Here is a 19,137-nt window from a genome sequence, read left to right as displayed (position 1 = left end):
CCTTAGGCTCAAAAGCCCCATATGTTTTCCCTTCTTAACCACATAATTTCGGCTGTTCCCCTCAGCAGAGTCTTTCTTTTTTGCCAAGTTCCTCCCATTTAAGAAGGGAAAACTTCATAATGCTGATTAGGACTCATCTTGTACCCATGCTGTGGTGTATGTACTTGTTACCACCTGTGGGTACAGTGAGAAATCATTAGAGGTGCATTGTATGGAGCGAGGCTAATTAGTAAGATCTGTTCTAGGAGGATTCTACAGTATATAATTGACCCAAGATTAAATTATTTCTATACTTTAAATCCTTCATTAATACTTTAAATCCTTCATTAATAGTTTTAGTTTGTAAATGTTCAGGGTCTTACCTATAGCAGCCAGCTGGATATCCAGAGTGCCATTCCCTAATATACAGGCTGAAGTAATTGGAACGTTCTTCTTAATATTGGAGTGAAATTATATGATTGTGAATGTTTTTAAAATATCCCTATGAAGAACTATTCATGTTCCACGCGCTTATGAAGAAACATTAAATTACTCCATTAAATCAAACAAAAGATCACAACAGACTTTCAAATAAACGTATTGAAATTTGTGCTGTTATGTCTAGATGCTGCTGTTATGGCGCCACCTGGTGTTCTTTTGATTGCCCTCAATGTCCACCAAAGGGGCAATTTGCATGACTGATTTTGCCCTGGAATTTTGGAGCGGACACCTTGTCAGAATTCTGGCAGCGGTCATGTTGTGTCTAACTCCGGTTGTTTTTAATGAGGCAGAGCCGCAGTTGGCAGCCCAGCGGTTAAAAGCCAAGACTGGTGTGCAGACAGCTGCCACTTGAAGCAGCGGCGATTGTCCACTCGCATCTTAGCTCCATTTAATGGAACTAAGTTGCTAGTGGGTCCGCAACATCTGAAGTCAACAACCTTGGCAGAACCCGCCGTGATTGTGTGTCCAGTGCTGATGAGATGAAGGCACTTCTTGTGGCCTTATTCATATTGGTTGCTCTGTCTCCCATGTAGAAAAGTACTGTGGCAGTGGGACTGAGCTCCTGATCATGTGTGATGAATAGTACTGGACAGATTAGGTGAGCATTGGGAGAGGGCATCAAAGGGAAATCAATATCTACACACAGGAGCATTTTCTTTAAAATGATTCCACTTGCAGAAAATTATTTCGCCTGATCTTACAATATTACTGTTGATCTAAAATTTATGTGTGTGACAACCCCTTTAAAAAGAATTTCCACCCTAGAAACACTATTTTGTTAGGTCCACTGTTCTGTGTTAATTTAATTTTTTTTAAATTTTTTTAAAGGGGTCCCAGGATTATAACACTGGCTTATCACAAAAACATTTAGACACATTTAGCACATCTAAAGTCAAAGGTGCACATCCATAAAGCTAGCATGCAGACAGCAAACTAGAAATGTTTGGCAGCACACCTTTATACATGAAAACAATAGAACTAGGGATTAGGGATTATTCTGAATTAAAGTGGTGCTATACCTACTATACATGAAAATTGGAAGCTCTTTGCTCACATTTTTAATCAAACGTGTCGGGACCATCTACCAACATCAAGGTGTTTTCTGCAGAGCTGTACCTAACACTATCAGAACTGCCTCTCGTGGGCTTGACCTAAGCCTACAATGTTCAGGGCAGTGTAGGAACCAGCAATATTTATACTCTGCTCCGAAGCCCTGGGCAGATGGGAACGGGAGTGCTTAATCTAAAGGAGGGAGCTTTATAGATGTGCACCTGTGACTTTGGATGTGCTAGTCTAAATTTTCTTGCAGTGTGTTTGGAAGGTAGCTCCCTCCTTTAGATTAAGCACTCCCCGCCCATCTGCCCAGGGCTTCTGACCAGAGTATAAATATTGCTTGTTCCTACACTGCCCTGAACATTCTAGGCTTAGGTTTGGTCCAGGAGAAGCAGTTCTGTTAGTGTTAGGGACCCATCTGCAGAAGCCACCTTGATGTTGGTAGATGGGCTCGACACACGTTTGATCAAAAATGTGTGCAAAGAGCTTCCAATTTTCATGTATAGTAGGTATAGCACCACTTTAATTCAGAATAATCCCCAATCCCTAGTTCTATTGTTTGCATGTGTAATGGTGTGCTGCCATACGTTTTTAATTTGCTGACTGATGACTTATTCTTAGGATAGGCCGTCAAGATTTCATAGGTGTGGGTTGAAACCCTGTGAACCTTCGCTCGTCAGCATGGTGGAGGGGCCACGGTGGATGCACATGTCTTTTATACTGCTATATAGGCACAACTCATTTGCCTATGGAAACAAAGAATGAGATGGCAGTTGATCCTTTTATTGGGCTGACTGCTAGAGTTCCCAGAGGTCAGGTTCCCACTGACCAGTTAGTTATGAAGAACTCTCTTAATATATTTTGTGGTTGAAGCTTTGTTTTCCAATATAGAGCTCCAGAGCCACTTCATAGACAGTAAAATGATCAAATTCAAGATACCTGCAGCCACCACTAAAGGTAGCTTATGTGCTTACTGTATAGGGTTTTATTGCGTTCAGTGTCAGTATGCAGAAAGCTCCCTCTAGTGGTGGCAGCAAACAGCCAGACTGTTATTTAAAGGGCACCTATCATTTTAACAGCCTTCTGGCTTGTCAAAAGTTTTGATTGGCGGGGGTCTGGGTGATTAGCCACCCCCCGGATTACTAAAATGAAGGGGCAGAAGTGCCTAACTGAGCATTGTGCCCTTTCATTTCTGATCAGCTCTCTTTGGAAATTGGAACGGGTAGTGTTCAGATTCATAGTAAATCTATGGACTTTCTATAAATCCGTACACTGCTCACTCAGAGAGCCATGCCGAGCCAGATGGAAACAAAATTGGCACTCAACTGTACGCTGCTGCCCCTTCATATATTTAATTTTACAGTACAATTCCTTTAATCTAGCATTAATGTGACCTTATACATGCCAAATTGTATATTCTGGATTATTGGATAGTGATAGAAAGAAAACCCAGAATAAAATCTGAACACATAAAAGTTTTCTAATTGGTTTTCTCTGCACAGTCTTTGCTGGGATTGGAAAATCCTGTACATGCTGTTCTGTGCTGGAAATAAGGGCCCTGATAAACGGGATGCCCCTTGTTACTCTCCGCTCTGGAGGACTGCAGCTGTCCACTCAAACAATGCAATCTCATTGATTTAAACTAGCATTATGCAATTGTGCTGGTAAAATGAGTACATTTTTCAGAATTAAATTATATATATATATATATAGTGTGTGTGTGTATGTATGTGTGTGTGTGTATGTATGTGTGTGTGTGTGTATATATATATATAGTGTGTGTGTGTGTGTGTGTGTGTGTGTATATATATATACAGTGGGGGAAATAATTATTTGACCCCTCACTGATTTTGTAAGTTTGTCCAATGACAAAGAAATGAAAAGTCTCAGAACAGTATCATTTCAATGGTAGGTTTATTGTAACAGTGGCAGATAGCACATCAAAAGGAAAATCGAAAAAATAACTTTAAATAAAAGATAGCAACTGATTTGCATTTCATTGAGTGAAATAAGTATTTGAACCCCTACCAACCATTAAGAGTTCTGGCTCCCACAGAGTGGTTAGACACTTCTACTCAATTAGTCACCCTCATTAAGGACACCTGTCTTAACTAGTCACCTGTATAAAAGACACCTGTCCACAGAATCAATCAATCAAGCAGACTCCAAACTCTCCAACATGGGAAAGACCAAAGAGCTGTCCAAGGATGTCAGAGACAAAATTGTAGACCTGCACAAGGCTGGAATGGGCTACAAAACCATTAGCAAGAAGCTGGGAGAGAAGGTGACAACTGTTGGTGCGATTGTTCGAAAATGGAAGGAGCACAAAATGACCATCAATCGACCTCGCTCTGGGGCTCCACGCAAGATCTCACCTCGTGGGGTGTCAATGGTTCTGAGAAAGGTGAAAAAGCATCCTAGAACTACACGGGAGGAGTTAGTTAATGACCTCAAATTAGCAGGGACCACAGTCACCAAGAAAACCATTGGAAACACATTACACCGCAAAGGATTAAAATCCTGCAGGGCTCGCAAGGTCCCCCTGCTCAGGAAGGCACATGTGCAGGCCCGTCTGAAGTTTGCCAATGAACACCTGAATGATTCAGAGAGTGACTGGGAGAAGGTGCTGTGGTCTGATGAGACCAAAATAGAGCTCTTTGGCATTAACTCAACTCGCTGTGTTTGGAGGAAGAAAAATGCTGCCTATGACCCCCAAAACACCGTCCCCACCGTCAAGCATGGGGGTGGAAACATTTTGCTTTGGGGGTGTTTTTCTGCTAAGGGCACAGGACAACTTATTCGCATAAACGGGAAAATGGACGGAGCCATGTATCGTGAAATCCTGAGCGACAACCTCCTTCCCTCTGCCAGGAAACTGAAAATGGGTCGTGGATGGGTGTTCCAGCACGACAATGACCCAAAACATACAGCAAAGGCAACAAAGGAGTGGCTCAAGAAGAAGCACATTAAGGTCATGGAGTGGCCTAGTCAGTCTCCGGACCTTAATCCAATCGAAAACCTATGGAGGGAGCTCAAGCTCAGAGTTGCACAGAGACAGCCTCGAAACCTTAGGGATTTAGAGATAATCTGCAAAGAGGAGTGGACCAACATTCCTCCTAAAATGTGCGCAAACTTGGTCATCAATTACAAGAAACGTTTGACCTCTGTGCTTGCAAACAAGGGTTTTTCCACCAAGTATTAAGTCTTTTTTTGTTAGAGGGTTCAAATACTTATTTCACTCAATGAAATGCAAATCAGTTGCTATCTTTTATTTAAAGTTATTTTTTCGATTTTCCTTTTGATGTGCTATCTGCCACTGTTACAATAAACCTACCATTGAAATGATACTGTTCTGAGACTTTTCATTTCTTTGTCATTGGACAAACTTACAAAATCAGTGAGGGGTCAAATAATTATTTCCCCCACTGTATATATATATATATATATATATATATATATAATTTTTTTTTTATAAAGGATAAATGGATTGAGAGATGTATACATTTGAATGCATATTTAAAGTAATAGTGATACGTAGATAGAATATATATCTACTGTATCTATATGTAGATTTCTTGCTTGTTGCTCAACTGTCTAGTGTGTAGTTATGTCTTTCTATAGTCTCTAATCTATCTGCCTCCTATATATCGCTCTCCTATCGGTCTCACACTTTGATACAGTACAGAAAGTCTCATCCCTGCAGGGTGACCTACGTAAACTGGCCAAATGGGAGCAAAATGGCAAATGAGATCTAAAGGGTCTGATCAGAACTCCCACCAGTCAGCAGTTCCAGTGCCAGAAGTCGGCTCTATTGATTGTGTAGTGGATGGAGCTGGTTATAACAGCGATGAACCCTGTCTCTCTTCAATGGGAGCAGCACCACAATAACTACTTAGTGGACGGGCCTGTGTAGTTCTGGAGCTACACAGAGCAGCTGATCGGCAAAGGGCGCTGGGTGTTGGACCCCAACTGATCATTCACTTGCTGTTCTGAGGCCTGGTCCTGCAATCTCGCACTTCATCGGCGCATGGCATTGATCTCAGGAGGCCAGGGGTGGGCTGGTTACTTACAGTGGCCGTGGAAAAAAAACCTAAAAGTGGCCCCATGTTGTAGGTAGGTTTAAATTGACAGAAGGCAGGGACAACAGAAGTAGTCAGGGCCAGCAACACCTTAGTGCAGCACAAAATGCAGTCCCAAAAAAAGCAAATACCACACAGTGCAGCACAAAATACTGCCGTCCCATCACAGTTTGTTTTATGTCACACTATCCTGAGGACAGCAATACAGTTTAATTCAGGGGGAGACCTGCGGCCGCCGGCCAAGTGCATAAGTACCTGATGCTTCAAGCATTTATTATTTAATGTTGAGAGGATCAGATCATTCTGTACCTAGCTGGTGGCCATGAGGAGGGCTTATGCAGCCCGCTGGGCATCGGCCCACTGGGAGATTTCCCTGAAGGGTCTATGGCCAATCCGCCCCTGCAGGAGGCTCTCTGTGCTGTGGTCAGCGTCTACTCAGTATGCCTAGGTTAATAGGGTTGGTCATGGTGACCGATTCTATTTAAGAAAAAAAGTGCAATTTTGTCACAAACGTCAAAGGTATTAATGTACAATTATGGAACATGCTCTGACCGTTTTTGGTAGTGGCTGAACGTGTGGATAGGTTTAAGAAGGGGTTAGATGTCTTCCTTGAAACACTTAATATACAGAGTTACTGAAAGGAGTAATTCCATCTGAAACATTTCTGGCATAACAGCAGGTACTAGTGGTGGTACCTATTGCTATCTCAAAAACAGGGCCCCACCATGAGTGGAAAGCACACTACTACATGCGTGGCCGCCTTCATTCATTACTTTGGGACTTCTGAAAATAGCGTGGCGCTGGCTTGGCTCTTTTCTAAAGTCCCATAGCAATGAATGGAGAGGATGCTGTGCAAGCGCAGTGTGCTAATGTTTAGTGCCAGGATCTGTTCTTGAGATAGGAGTGGGTCACAGAGGTGTTACCTGCACCTATCAGACAATTCTGTTGATAAACCATAAATGTCATACATGGGACAACCCTTTTAAAGGAGTATTCCAATCCTTTTATATTGATGGATTATCCTCAGGATATGACATCAATATCTGATTGGCAGAAGGCTGACACCCCACACTCCTGACAGTAGCTTCCTCGCATGATGTACAGCTCTGTCCATTATGTGTGGTGGATGGAATAGGTAAGTGCTGCGCTCCTCCCATTGAAGTGAGTAGTAGCAGCGCCGCAGTAACCAGGTCCATCTGCAACACGCAAAGCTGTATACTGCCGACACTGACTTCTGATGCTAGAGCTACTGCAGAACAGCTGATCTGCAGGGGTGCGGGTTGTCTACCCTACTGTTCAGATGATAATGGGGCCATCAACAATAAAAGGACCAGCACGGACCTATACTCCTGAACATATTTGCTGACAGGTGAGTCTGCTTTTTTTATGTTCAGGGCACAGGCTCAGATGTTAGGGGTTGTGTGCTCCAAGGCTGGACAACCCCTTTAATGTTGATCCAGGGATCTGTCCGGTTGCCAACGGGTCAGGGAGGAGTTTTTTCCACTTTATGATGAATCGGGTCTCTGCCATCTAGAATGGTTTTTGCTTTCCTCTGGTTTAGTTTGGGTTTGTAAGTATTAAATGGTTGAACTTGATGGACTTTCAACCCACTAACTATGGAAGTATGTCTGTCTGCCTTAAGACTATCTACCTATAAAATGTATTAATAATTTAATTTCCCTCATTAAGGAAACATTCTTGGTGTTATTCGAGACCACCAGAAATTGGTGAACACCTTCCGATTAATGAGAAGAGCTGGTTATATCAATGAATTTGTCTCCATTTCCACCAACCTTACGGACAGATGCGTGTACATCTCCTCTGATGGAGGTCGGCTTTGCAGGTAATTATTTGTACAGGAGAGAAGGGAATAATTGGTCTTGAATAATGACCTCTGGATAATAAAGGTGCTAAGTAGAGGCTGCTGCAGATTGCTTGTTAGGATTGTGTGTCGCCCGAGGCCGCTGCTTCTTTCACACTCTGCTGCTTCTTCTGAGCACTCTTGACTTTCACATTTTGCATGCCATCCATTGTGCTTGTGTCTCCACTTGGAGGTGAGACGCAAAAGGTCCACACGCCTCTCTCTGTTCATAGACATGACTAATAGACTTTTAGGGATAGTTACTGCAGCAGCTTTGTTTCCAAATGTATTTATTAGTATAACAGCAAAGATGGAGACAATGTATATAGGATGTAAATGATGACATAATAAATGACCATAGATCTCCAATATTTTTGAATACTGTCAAATATAGTTTGAAGAGCTATGAAGTAACAGAACAAAACATATGTAGAACAGTAGGAAGTTAACGAGCAGTCAAGTCGTCCGTGTACTAAAGTAGATGTGTGTGTGTGTCCCGCGTTGCCTTATTGCAGCCCACATACGGCGGGTCCGCAATACACAAGACACCGGCCGTGTGCATTCCGTATCACGGATGCGGACCCATTCACTTGAATGGGTCCGCAAATCCGGAGATGCAGAACGGAAGCACTACGGAGTGCTTTCGTGGGGTTCCGTTCCGTGCTTCCGCCCTGCAAAAAGATAGAACTTGTCCTATCTTTTTGCAGAACGGACTGATCGCGGACCCGTCGCGATCCGCATGCGGCTGGCCCACGGTCGGTGCCCGTTCATTGCGGACCGCCTGTGTGCAAGAGGCCTAACCCCGTTAATAACTGCCGATACTGAAATTGAGGGAGACCTTCACCTGCATGCAATATGAGTCCTTGCAGATATTAGGATATAGTGTAGCAGCTTATAGCCGGTGGTGTTAAATGTTGGAGGTTTAAGGCCCAGCAAATATTCAGGTGCTGACCAGAGGAGATCTCTCCCAAACAACTTCAAATAATCCTCTTTTGAAGTTGGCCCAGAATCTTCTCCCTATGGGACAAGTCCACCAAACGTGAAGGGTGTTACCGATTTCTTGGCAAGCCCTAAAACATAAAGGAGAAACCGTTGGATAAATAAGGTGTAATCTAGAAGGCGCCATATAAACCCTGGAAAGTATATTTAAAATGGTCTCCATTAAGGTTACCTTACTGATTGTCGTCCAGAATTCATGCCACTGCTGCAATGTGAGGGTCTCCCCCAAATCCACCTCCCAACCATACATAAACACCAACTTGATATCAGAAAGTGGCACATTTAAAATAGAACCCAGAAAGGAGAGGATACCCCCTCCTGCAGCATCTTTATACAGGGATTGGTTGGAAGGTTTCATACACACGACAGTGTCCATGTTTTGGCCCACAAGAGATGGGTAACTTCCGTGTGCATTCTGCATTTTTCTCACTACCATCAATAGAAAGGACTTTTCTCATTCACGATGGGGACAAGAATAGAGAATGATCCCCCCCCCCCAAAAGAATAGATGTGTGCATGGCCCCGTAGAAATGATTGGCTCAGTGTGCTAGTCGCTGAAAAATAGTCGTGTGTGAAGCTTAAGGGCTCATGCACATGAATGTATTTTGTTTCCGTGTTTCCATAGAATGCGGACCCGTTCATTTCAATGGGTCCGCAAAAAATGCGGACAGCACACAGTGTGCTGTCCCATAGCCCTGCAAAAAAGATAGAGCATGCCCTATTATTGTCCGTTTTGCAGACAAGGCTGGGCATGGTTACAATGGATCTGCAAAAAAAATGGATGCCACTCAGATGTCACACGGACATCATCAGTATTTTTTACGGATCCGTGTTTTGTGGACCGCAAAATACATACGGTTGTGTGCATGAGCCTGTGTAATGAATCTCTCAAAATTTAAGAGGTTTCTGCTTTCCTTTTACATGTAATTTAATTAGCTGTACTGGACTTTTTGAATATTCAGAAATATATTTTCCATATAATTACTGTATCCATGTGGACTCTGCTGATTATTGTATTTGTTTGAATTTTTGTACCAGCTTAAAAAAAACGCTCATTAAGGGCCCGAAACGTTGCTATATTTGCACTTTTTTTTTTTTTAACCAAGTAAAGATATGCACTTTAAAAGCAAAGAAAATCCTGCACTTCTGACTGATTGCAAGAATCTAAGGCTACTTTCACACTGGCGTTTTGGCTTCCGTTTGTGAGATCCGTTTCAGGGCTCTCACAAGCGCTCCAAAACAGATCAGTTTTGTCCTTAATGCATTCTAAATGGAAAGGATCTGCTCAGAATGCATCAGTTTGGCTCCGTTCCATCTCCATTCCGCTCTGGAGACAGACACCAAAATGCTGCTTGCAGCGTTTTGGTGTCCATCTGACGAAACTGAGCCAAACGGATCCGTCCTGATACACAATGTAAGTCAATGGGGACGGATCCGTTTTCACTGACACAATATGGCACAATGCAAAACGGATCCGTCCCCCTTTGACCTTTTAATGGTGGTCAAGATGGATCAGTCTTGGCTATGTTAAAGATAATACAAACTGATCCGTTCTGAACTGATGCAGACGGTTGCATTATCTGAACGGATGCGTTTGTGCAGATCCATGACGGATCCGCATAAAAACGTGAGTGTGGAAGTAGCCTAAGACTAAGGGGGGTCATTTATGAAACTGGTGTAAAGTAGAACTGGCTTAGTTCTCCATAGCAACCAATCATATTCCAGCTTTCATACTGGACAGCTTTTTTGGAAATTGAAAGGTGGAATCTGATTGGTTGCTATCGGCAACGAAGCCCGTTCTACTTTAGACCAGTTTGATAAATGACCCCTTAAAGGGAACCTGTCACCTGGATTTTGGGTATAGAGCTGAGGACATGGGTTGCTAGATGGCCGCTAGCACATCCGCAATACCCAGTCCCCATAGCTCTGTGTGCTTTTATTGTGTAACAATCCCGATTTGATACATATGCAAATTAACATAAAAGAGTCATATCTTACTTGTGTGACCAGAGAAGAGTCATATTTTCAAGCTCTGACTCATCTCAGGTTAATTTGCATATGTATTAAATCGTTTTTTATACACAATAAAAGCACACAGAGCTGTGGGGACTGGGTATTGCAGATGTGCTAGCGGCCATCTAGAAACCCATGTCCTCAGCTCTATACCCAAAATCCTGGTGACAGGTTCCCTTTAAGTTTGGCATGCTGACAGAAGCGATCTATTGAGGGGATCCACAGGTGGAGAGGGATCCATAACAGAAGAGCACCCAGCAAAAGCCCAATCCACTTTGATGAATGCTGTGGTGACAGTAGTTCTACATTTGACCTAAACGCTGAATCCACAATTACCTTTCGCCAAGGTGGGCATAAGTTAATGGACAAAAGCTAGATGACAATCGCTTAGCACAAATTTCCTCTTTCGTGGTCATTTTCGTTTTAAGGGTCCATTCACGCGTCCATAGGTGTTTTGCTGTCCGCAAATCACGGACACCAGCAATGTGGACCGCACATCGCCGGCACTATAATAGAAAATGCTTTTAGAATAGGACATGTTCTATTTTTTTAAAGGGAACGGAAGTGCGGATCCGGAAGTGCGGATCCGGAAGTGCGGATCCGGAAGTGCGGATCCGGACAGCACATCCGTTCCGGCCCCATTGAAAATGAATAGGTCTGCAAAATCCGAAACGAATCCGGAAAAAATTTGCGCACCTGTGAATGGACCCTTAAAGGCATCTGTCAGCAGATTTGTACTTGTGAAACTGGCTGATCTGTTACATGTGCATTTGGCAGCTGAAGACATCTGTGTGATATTTTATCAATCTGCTCCTCCATTTCTAAATGAACTGACACAGGTAAAATTTAATGCCTATAAGGGTGAGCATACAGCCTTAAAGGGTAACTATCATTTTTTTATTTTATTTGCTAGTTTATTAGAGCTAGGCATGTATACCTGAGTTTGGCTACTTTCACACTAGCGTTTTGGCTTTCAGTTTGTGAGATCCGTTCAGGGCTCTCACAAGCGGTCCAAAACGGATCAGTTTTGCCCTAATGCATTCTGAATAGAAAAGGATCCGCTCAGAATGCATCAGTTTGCATCAGACCAGTCTCCATTGCGCTCTGGAGGCGGACACCAAAACGCCTGCAGCGTTTTGCTGTCCGCTTGACGAAACTGAGCCAAACGTCCTGACACACAATGTAAGTCAATGGGGACGGATCAGTTTTCTCTGGCACAATAGAAAACGGATCCGTCTCCCATTGACTTTCAATGGAGTTCATGACTGATCCGTCTTGGCTATGTTACAGATAATGCAAACGTTATGACGGATGCATGCGGTTGTATTATTGTAACGGATCTGTTTTTGCAGATCCATGACGGATCCGCCCAAAACGCGAGTGTGAAAGTAGCCTTAGTCTGTCAATGATTGTCAAAAGATCTGTAATTACCTTATAATTACAGCTTTCATTAATGTCCTCTGTCCCTTTCCACTGCTCCCTTTAAAGACCGTTGCTAGGGCTTGTCTGTCTTCCCTTTAGTATAAACAGAAGACAGAGGGGCGGTCCTTCACACTGCATGCCTGCATTAGGCTTCAGAGTGAGGAGGCGTGTCTCTTAGTATTCCGATCTGATTGGCTGGCAGGGAGCTGCTGGCTACAGCAAGTGTGTATGAGAAGTCATGGAAGGCAGTTTTGGCCTCAGAGAACTGGCAGAGGAGCCATCTTGAGAAGGTCATCAGATTGTAAATGTTTAAACAGCCGTAACTAATGGAAACAGTCAAGGAAAACAGTGGTATGTGAACAAACTAAAGATTGCTTTATGCATAATGCTGCTGCAGCAATAACATATGCTAAAATGGATTTTCTTATGAAAACATGACAGTTACCCTTTAAAGCAGAAGCCAAATTGCATATAAATGCATCCATATCAACTTCTGTTGCACTTTCGGTTCTAGCATTGTATTCTTGAAGCAGGTAGCTCAAGAAGAACACTCCAGGTGGCCCTGCACTATATAAAATGATGGTAAAGTTTAGACATAAGCGACCACATGAAATAAGTCTATTACTTTACCATCACGTCACTATCTCAGCACGAGGTTGGTGGGATTGTCGGATCGATTAGATAAATAGTGTCGTTTACAAATGTCTTTAATTACAAAGGAAAATCGTCTGAAACTTACCAACGCTAATTAATATTTCTTTGGGAGCAGCTAATTCTTTGAAAGGGATCACTCAACTGGAAAATGTAATGCTATTGTATGGAGGAAATAAAGGGGCCTATGGCAACAGTTTGCACCTGGCGAGGGCCTATCAATCACGTACCATCATGTGCGCCTCATTGACAGGAGATACAAGTTTATTAGGCTAAATAGAGCTGTTTTATATCAATAGAACCAGTCATAAGCTGCGGGCCAAATTACAGGCACAATGCATGTTATCTGCTAGTCCTCAGCAATATGGCCGACCCTCTTATGCTAGTTGTCCTGCAAGCCCCAGTACTGTCTAGAACAGCTGGGGTCCCCTGAGGTTTATACGTACGGGATAGTTCTCCCACACAAAGGATCTGGCACCAATGGAAGAAACTGCCCACATACATTTGAGAATAGGAGCTGCCAAGGTTTACTTGGGTTCTGACATCCCTAAAAGCCTCATATGTCTTGTTGCCAGAACCAAATGCAGAATTTCTGGTTTCCATGTAGATTTGTTGGAGGGTAGGTGCATTTTTTGAAATGATAGCAGGCACTCGCTATTACAGCTGGATCCACATATAATTTATTAGGATAATAGAATATAAATAAAATGTCAAAAAAAATTAATAAAATCAAATAGCTATGCGTCCTCAGCTAGTTGACTGAATTAGCTGGATATATTGTATCTACTTTGATGGAGCAGCTCAGTAAAATTGATGGTTAACAGTCACTGTTGGTTTGTGGGTTCGTTGATGCAATTGATAAGTTCCGACGTAGCAGTTATTTAAACAGAACAGCTCTGGATGTAATATTCATAATTCCATTGTTACAGGAAAGGTCCCCATGCTGAATATGCCAGATATGGTGATCAAATGATTGGTTATACACAGCGTAATGCAGACACCGGAGCCTGATTTGACACTGCAAACGAAGATCTCCAGAACAATTTTACACCTTTTGTCTATTCGAGTAACTCACGGTTTCTGGGGATGATACACACCGTAATGCACCGTATGTTACTATGATGTCGTCTCGAGGATGTGCCTGGACGCGGCGTCCCGCGTGGTCTATGGCACTGCTCTTACCTCTGGTTCTGACCTCCCCTTTATGGAGTTCTCTGTATAGATACTTTCTTCCTTCGGTGTTGTTTCGTAGTAGGAGCTGGGTGCTGCGCGGTGTGTAATCTCGTAGGTCAGCGTTCCTCGAAGGTTCCCGGCGGCGTGTACTTCCGGGTATGATGACGTACCTCTCCACGTGACTTCAGGCTCCGGTGTCGGCATTACGCTGTGTATAACCAATCATTTGATCACCATATCTGGCATATTCAGCATGGGGACCTTTTCTGTAACAATGGAATTATGAATATTACATCCAGAACTGTTCTGTTTAAATAACTGCTACGTTGGAACTTATCAATTGCATCAAACCAACAGTGACTGTTAACCATCAATTTTACTGAGCTGCTCCATCAAAGTAGATACAATATATCCAGCTAATTCAGTCAACTAGCTGAGGACGCATAGCTATTCAATTTTTTTTAATTTTTATTTTTTACATTTTATTTATATTCTATGATCCTAATAAATTATACGTGTATCCTGCTGTAATGGCGAGTGCCTGCTATTATTTCAATTTTAAGCCTGGGTGAAGCACAGCAAGAGCACCGCTACCACTAAGTCAGACCGTGGAGCCACCTCATTCTAGCCCTTCTTTATAATTAAGTACATTTTTTGCCTTTTTTTATATTACCAAGCTACAAAATTCACTTAAATGTAAAGTTTATATTATAGGGCAAGTACAACCTAGATTGCAGCCTCCAATGAGTGAGCAGTCATTCACTATCAGTCTGGATATTTTAAAGTGTTTTCTCTGTAGTTGCTAGGAATATTACTATACCAAGCACCACCTTCTTTCAAGTAAAACCTTTCCTCTGCCTTGAAAATGGATGTATGATAGAAAAACATGTCTGCTTCCCTCCAAAAACAGCGCTACTCTTATCTATATGTTGTCTGTCGTTTAGCAACTCCACCCCGTTCACTTTAGGCCTCTTTCCCACAGGCGTGTGCGCCCCGTGGCCCTGCTGCGGGCCGCAATGCACGAGCACAGTCCGTAGGGCAGCCGCAGCGGATCGCGGACCCATTCACTTGAATGGGTCAGTGACCCGCCGTTCCGCAAAAAGATAGGACATGTTCTATCTTTTTGCGGAACAGAAGTACGGGACGAAACCCCACGGAAGCACTCCGTGGTACTTTCGTAGGGTTCCGTTCCGCACCATTCCGCATCTCTGGATTTGCGGACCCATTGAAGGGAATGGGTCCGCATCCGTGATGCGGAATGCCCACGGAACGGCACCCGTGTATTGTGGATCCGCAATACGGCAACGGGGCAAACACGCCCATGGGAAAGAGGCCTTAATTGGGTGTAGAGTAGTACAAAAATACTGCTGCTTTAAAGGGATTGTTTGCATTGGATATGTTTTTGAGCTGATAGGGGTATTCTCCTGGTAAGGCCTCTTTCACACAAACGTATTTTTTTCGTTTCGTTTTTGAGGTTTTTCGAAAAAAAACAAAAAAAAAAACGGAATGTATTCTGTGTGCATTCCATTTCCATATATCTGTTCCGCTAAAAGGTAGAACTTGTCCTATTATTGTCCGCAAATAACGTTCCATCGCTCCATTTAAGTCAATGGGTCCGCAAAAAATACAGATGTGTTCCGTATGCATTCCGTAAGTCATCCGTATTTTTGCGGATCCATGCCCACTTTGCCCACAAGTTTACTGTTTACAAACATTACAGTACATTACAGTAATGATAAAAAAAAAAATCTGTTTCCGTTTGCGATCCCCAAAAAATGGATCGCATACGGAAACCATACGGAGATGTTTTTGCGGAAATGCGGAATAGAAACTGAAACAAAAAAACAGAACAACAGATCCGTGAGAAACGGACCACAAAATACAGCGAAACACATACGGTCATGTGCAAGAGGCCGTTTTTGTGCGGATCCATCATGGACGGATCCGTTCAGATAATACAGCCGTCTGCATCCGTTCAGAATGGATCCGTTTGTATTATCTGTAACATAGCCAAGACGGATCTGTCTTGAACACCATTGAAAGTCAATGGAGGACGGATCCGTTTTCTATTGTGCCAGATTGTGTCCGTGAAAACGGATTCGTCCCCATTGACTTACATTGTGTGCCAGGATGGATCCGTCTGCAGGCAGCGTTTTAGTGTCCGTCTCCAAAGCGGAATGGAGACTGAACTGATGCAAACTGAGCGGATCCTTTTCCATTTATAATGCAAACTGATCGGTTTAGGACCGCTTGTGAGAGCCCTGAACGGATCTCACAAACAGAAAGCCAAAACGCCAGTGTGAAAGTAGACTAAGGGTCACCTCCTAGCTGAAGAGATCTGTATTCTGTGGGGCCTGAGAAGGTCTCCAGGTATCAAGTAAAAGCAGAGAACACCTGTTTCTCATTTCAGGTGCCTCCTTCTCAATATGTTGTGCCCTTTTAGTTGTAGAAAACTATGTCCTACCCATTTTTCTAACCTTAACCAAAAATGTAAAATAATGAATGATAAATGGTGGGGAGGGGCATTGTCTATCTACATGGACCACTACATTTACCCACTTCTCTTTGGGGCAGACAATATGGACTTGTCTACAGTAGATACAAGCATGCTTAGCTGTTTCCATCCACCTCTACATACTTCTCCTTAGATTAGAGGAAACCAAGAACATGGGTCATATATTTCAGGTTGTTCTGGTAGTCAGAAGTTGTTCATTGGAAAGCATGCAGTGCAGAGAAGTCTGACAGAATCATATAGAGATGCAAGCCAATCCATGGTCAGTACATGAATTCACTAATGATCTTGTGGCTGCCATGTTCTAACATCTAGTAGTGTTCCTTCCCAGAAGAAGGAAGCCAATATAACAGCAAAAGGTGGAATCATGCCATATTTATGTCCATCAACCAGATCTGGCGGCTTTGGTGTCCACGTTTATTTGGATGGGACTACACATAACAAGATGGTCTTGTATTATACACCTACTTTACCAGATTCACTTCTCCTCTAGTTGGTTGTCTGCATGTATGGGTAAAATGAAATATTGCTATCCATTGCTTTCATATTCATTTCTTACAGACCCTACATTATTGTTAAAAAACAAAGACCGATGGTGACCAACAGGCACATCCAGGAACTGTCCCAAGGCTACAGGTTAGTAGTAAAACCAGTTACAATAGTTTATTATAAATTAGACAATCACTAAAGATCAGTGCCCCAATATTTGTGGAAGACTTGCCTTATGCAGGTTTTCCTCCTGATGTAATGCCACCTGTCTCCCTGCGGTAGGGCAAACTGCCCAGACATTGCCCTGGCTATGTCTTAGGTATGACAATAGGACCATGCTTTGGCATAGTGCTGCCACGTAGTGGATAGTAAATGCATAAGATATGGAGTAGAGATAGGTCTAGGACTGTTGTGTAGTGTTAGGACTTTCTCCCAATGGCAGATGTTGGGGGAGAGACGGATCGGGCTGTTGGATTTCAACATGCTGATGCGTTTGTTCTCTGGGAGCTAAGCCGCCACCAGACATGTCTGACGGAGGCTTAGGGCCTTACTTGGCTGCCTGATTTTCGAGCCTGGCAATTGGCGGTGGAAAAATAAACATGCCCATCGCTGCACATTTGCATCAGCCTATTACACAGGCCAATGCAATGTATGGGCTAATTCCTATGAGTGCTCGTTTCCAATAATTGGCCCGAAAATTTTTCAGTCTAATAGAGCCCGTACTCCACTCTTCCAATCCTTTGGCCAGGCACACTTGCCTGAGGGTTGGGGTTTGGGGGTTCTTTTAGCCAACAGGCATCCAAAGTGTAAAAGCCAGCTATAGTCATTCTGGCCAAACCACACTGGAGCCTAGCACATGCTAAGCATGGTGAGCTGTTGCTTCCTTTTCCCATGTGTGAGACTTATCCTGACAAACCCCATCTATAAATGAAGCCAGCATGGCAATCGGGTGGTCAGCTGTTCTTGGGGGACGAGTTTGGCAGGGGTAGCTGCAGCCATCCCTACAGTTCCCCTGCAGCGGCTTGTATTAAATGGCTGCCATTCTAATGAATAGCCGCTGATGTAATGCAGAAGCCGCTGATACTCCCCCTCTGTGATGTCTATATACCCTAATACATTATACAAGGAAGAGTTGTGTATAACTTTACATGATGAGGGACATTCACTAAGGTATTTACTCCACTAGAATGGCACAAAAAATATGTACACCATAAATTGTGAGTTTTTAACCTTTTCGACACTTTTCTAAAGGGTGGGGCTTAGCCGAGAGGGGTTTAGTGCAGCTCGTGGGGTTTTCTATAACTTGCAGCAAAAACTGGCGTAGACTGCCAGCCATGTGCCTAATTTATTAATATGTATCTCCCTCCTAATAAACTAGGTGCATTTCATTCCAGCGCAAGGAGATTATGGGAACATCAGTCTTGATAAATGCCCCTCAGTGTGTTTCACTTTGTAATCGGCATATGCAGTTATAGAAATGACAAAGGGTATTGAATAAGTAATTGTCGAGTAGAACAAAGTGAGGGATAATACCAGGATTTGGAATTCTTAGGTACATATTAAGAGAGAGAGAAGTAATATCATCAAGAGTATAGAGGTGCTCTTAAAGAGAACCTGTCATCAACGTTATGGTGCCCATACTAACGGCAGAATAAAGTAGAGACGGGTGAGTTGATTTCAGCGCTCTGTCATTTATAAGTTAAAAGTAAGTGGTTGCCGAGAACCAACATCACAATCATTGCAGACTGGGCCTGGAAAAGTCACGGCCATCTGAGAAGAGTCCTGGTTATTCATGAATTCCTGCTCTCCTGCCCACCTGCTGATGACTGACAGTCTTCTACCTAGTTTTCTCCCTTTCTCTCTAGGAGAGAACTGCCAATCATCAGCAGATGGGTGAGAGAGCAGGAGATTATGAATAACCAGGACTCTTCTCAGGTAGATTTGACTCTTTTCAAGGGCTGTGTTGCAATGATTGTGATGCTGGTTCTCAGCAACCACTTACTTTTAGCTCATAAATGACACACCGCTGAAATCAGCATTTATGCCTATATTTTATGCTGCCCAGAGTGAGGTCAGCATAAAGTTGCTGACAGGTTCCCTTTAAAGTGATAAGGAGGACTAAAGCTGGTTCTCTCGAAGTGTCTGACTCCTTGTGCCTGGCAGACGACTTCAGCAGGTGACTGCTCCTGGGATTGGGGATGTAATTATGTGAGTGCCAGGACTTGGTCCTCATTATTTCACTGACCATTTGCAGGAGCTTTGAGGATTTTCTACATGAAAGTCTGGTGGAATATTTGGATGTGAATGAAGAGAATGACTGTTACATATCCCTGTATGAACACTCCATAAGCAAGTAAGTTACCTTTTTATCCTTAAGGTGAAGTTATCGTGTTTTCATGTCTTTT

The 19,137-nt window shown here is 43.1% G+C and overlaps 1 protein-coding gene across 1 annotated transcript in view; it reads left to right on the top strand.

Annotated features, from left to right (window-relative positions):
* POLR3B (RNA polymerase III subunit B) overlaps positions 1 to 19,137 on the top strand; it is a 147,147-nt gene that overhangs the window by 67,368 nt on the left and 60,642 nt on the right. The window contains exons 16-18 of the mRNA XM_040439604.1: positions 7,302 to 7,455; positions 16,805 to 16,879; positions 18,987 to 19,085. Of these exons, the coding sequence (XP_040295538.1) occupies positions 7,302 to 7,455; positions 16,805 to 16,879; positions 18,987 to 19,085 (328 nt within the window). The remainder of the gene's footprint in view (positions 1 to 7,301; positions 7,456 to 16,804; positions 16,880 to 18,986; positions 19,086 to 19,137) is intronic.

This window comes from Bufo bufo, chromosome 1, assembly GCF_905171765.1.
Source record: "Bufo bufo chromosome 1, aBufBuf1.1, whole genome shotgun sequence".
Taxonomy (NCBI): Eukaryota; Metazoa; Chordata; class Amphibia; order Anura; family Bufonidae; genus Bufo; species Bufo bufo.
This window is presented reverse-complemented; position numbering and strand designations above follow the sequence as displayed.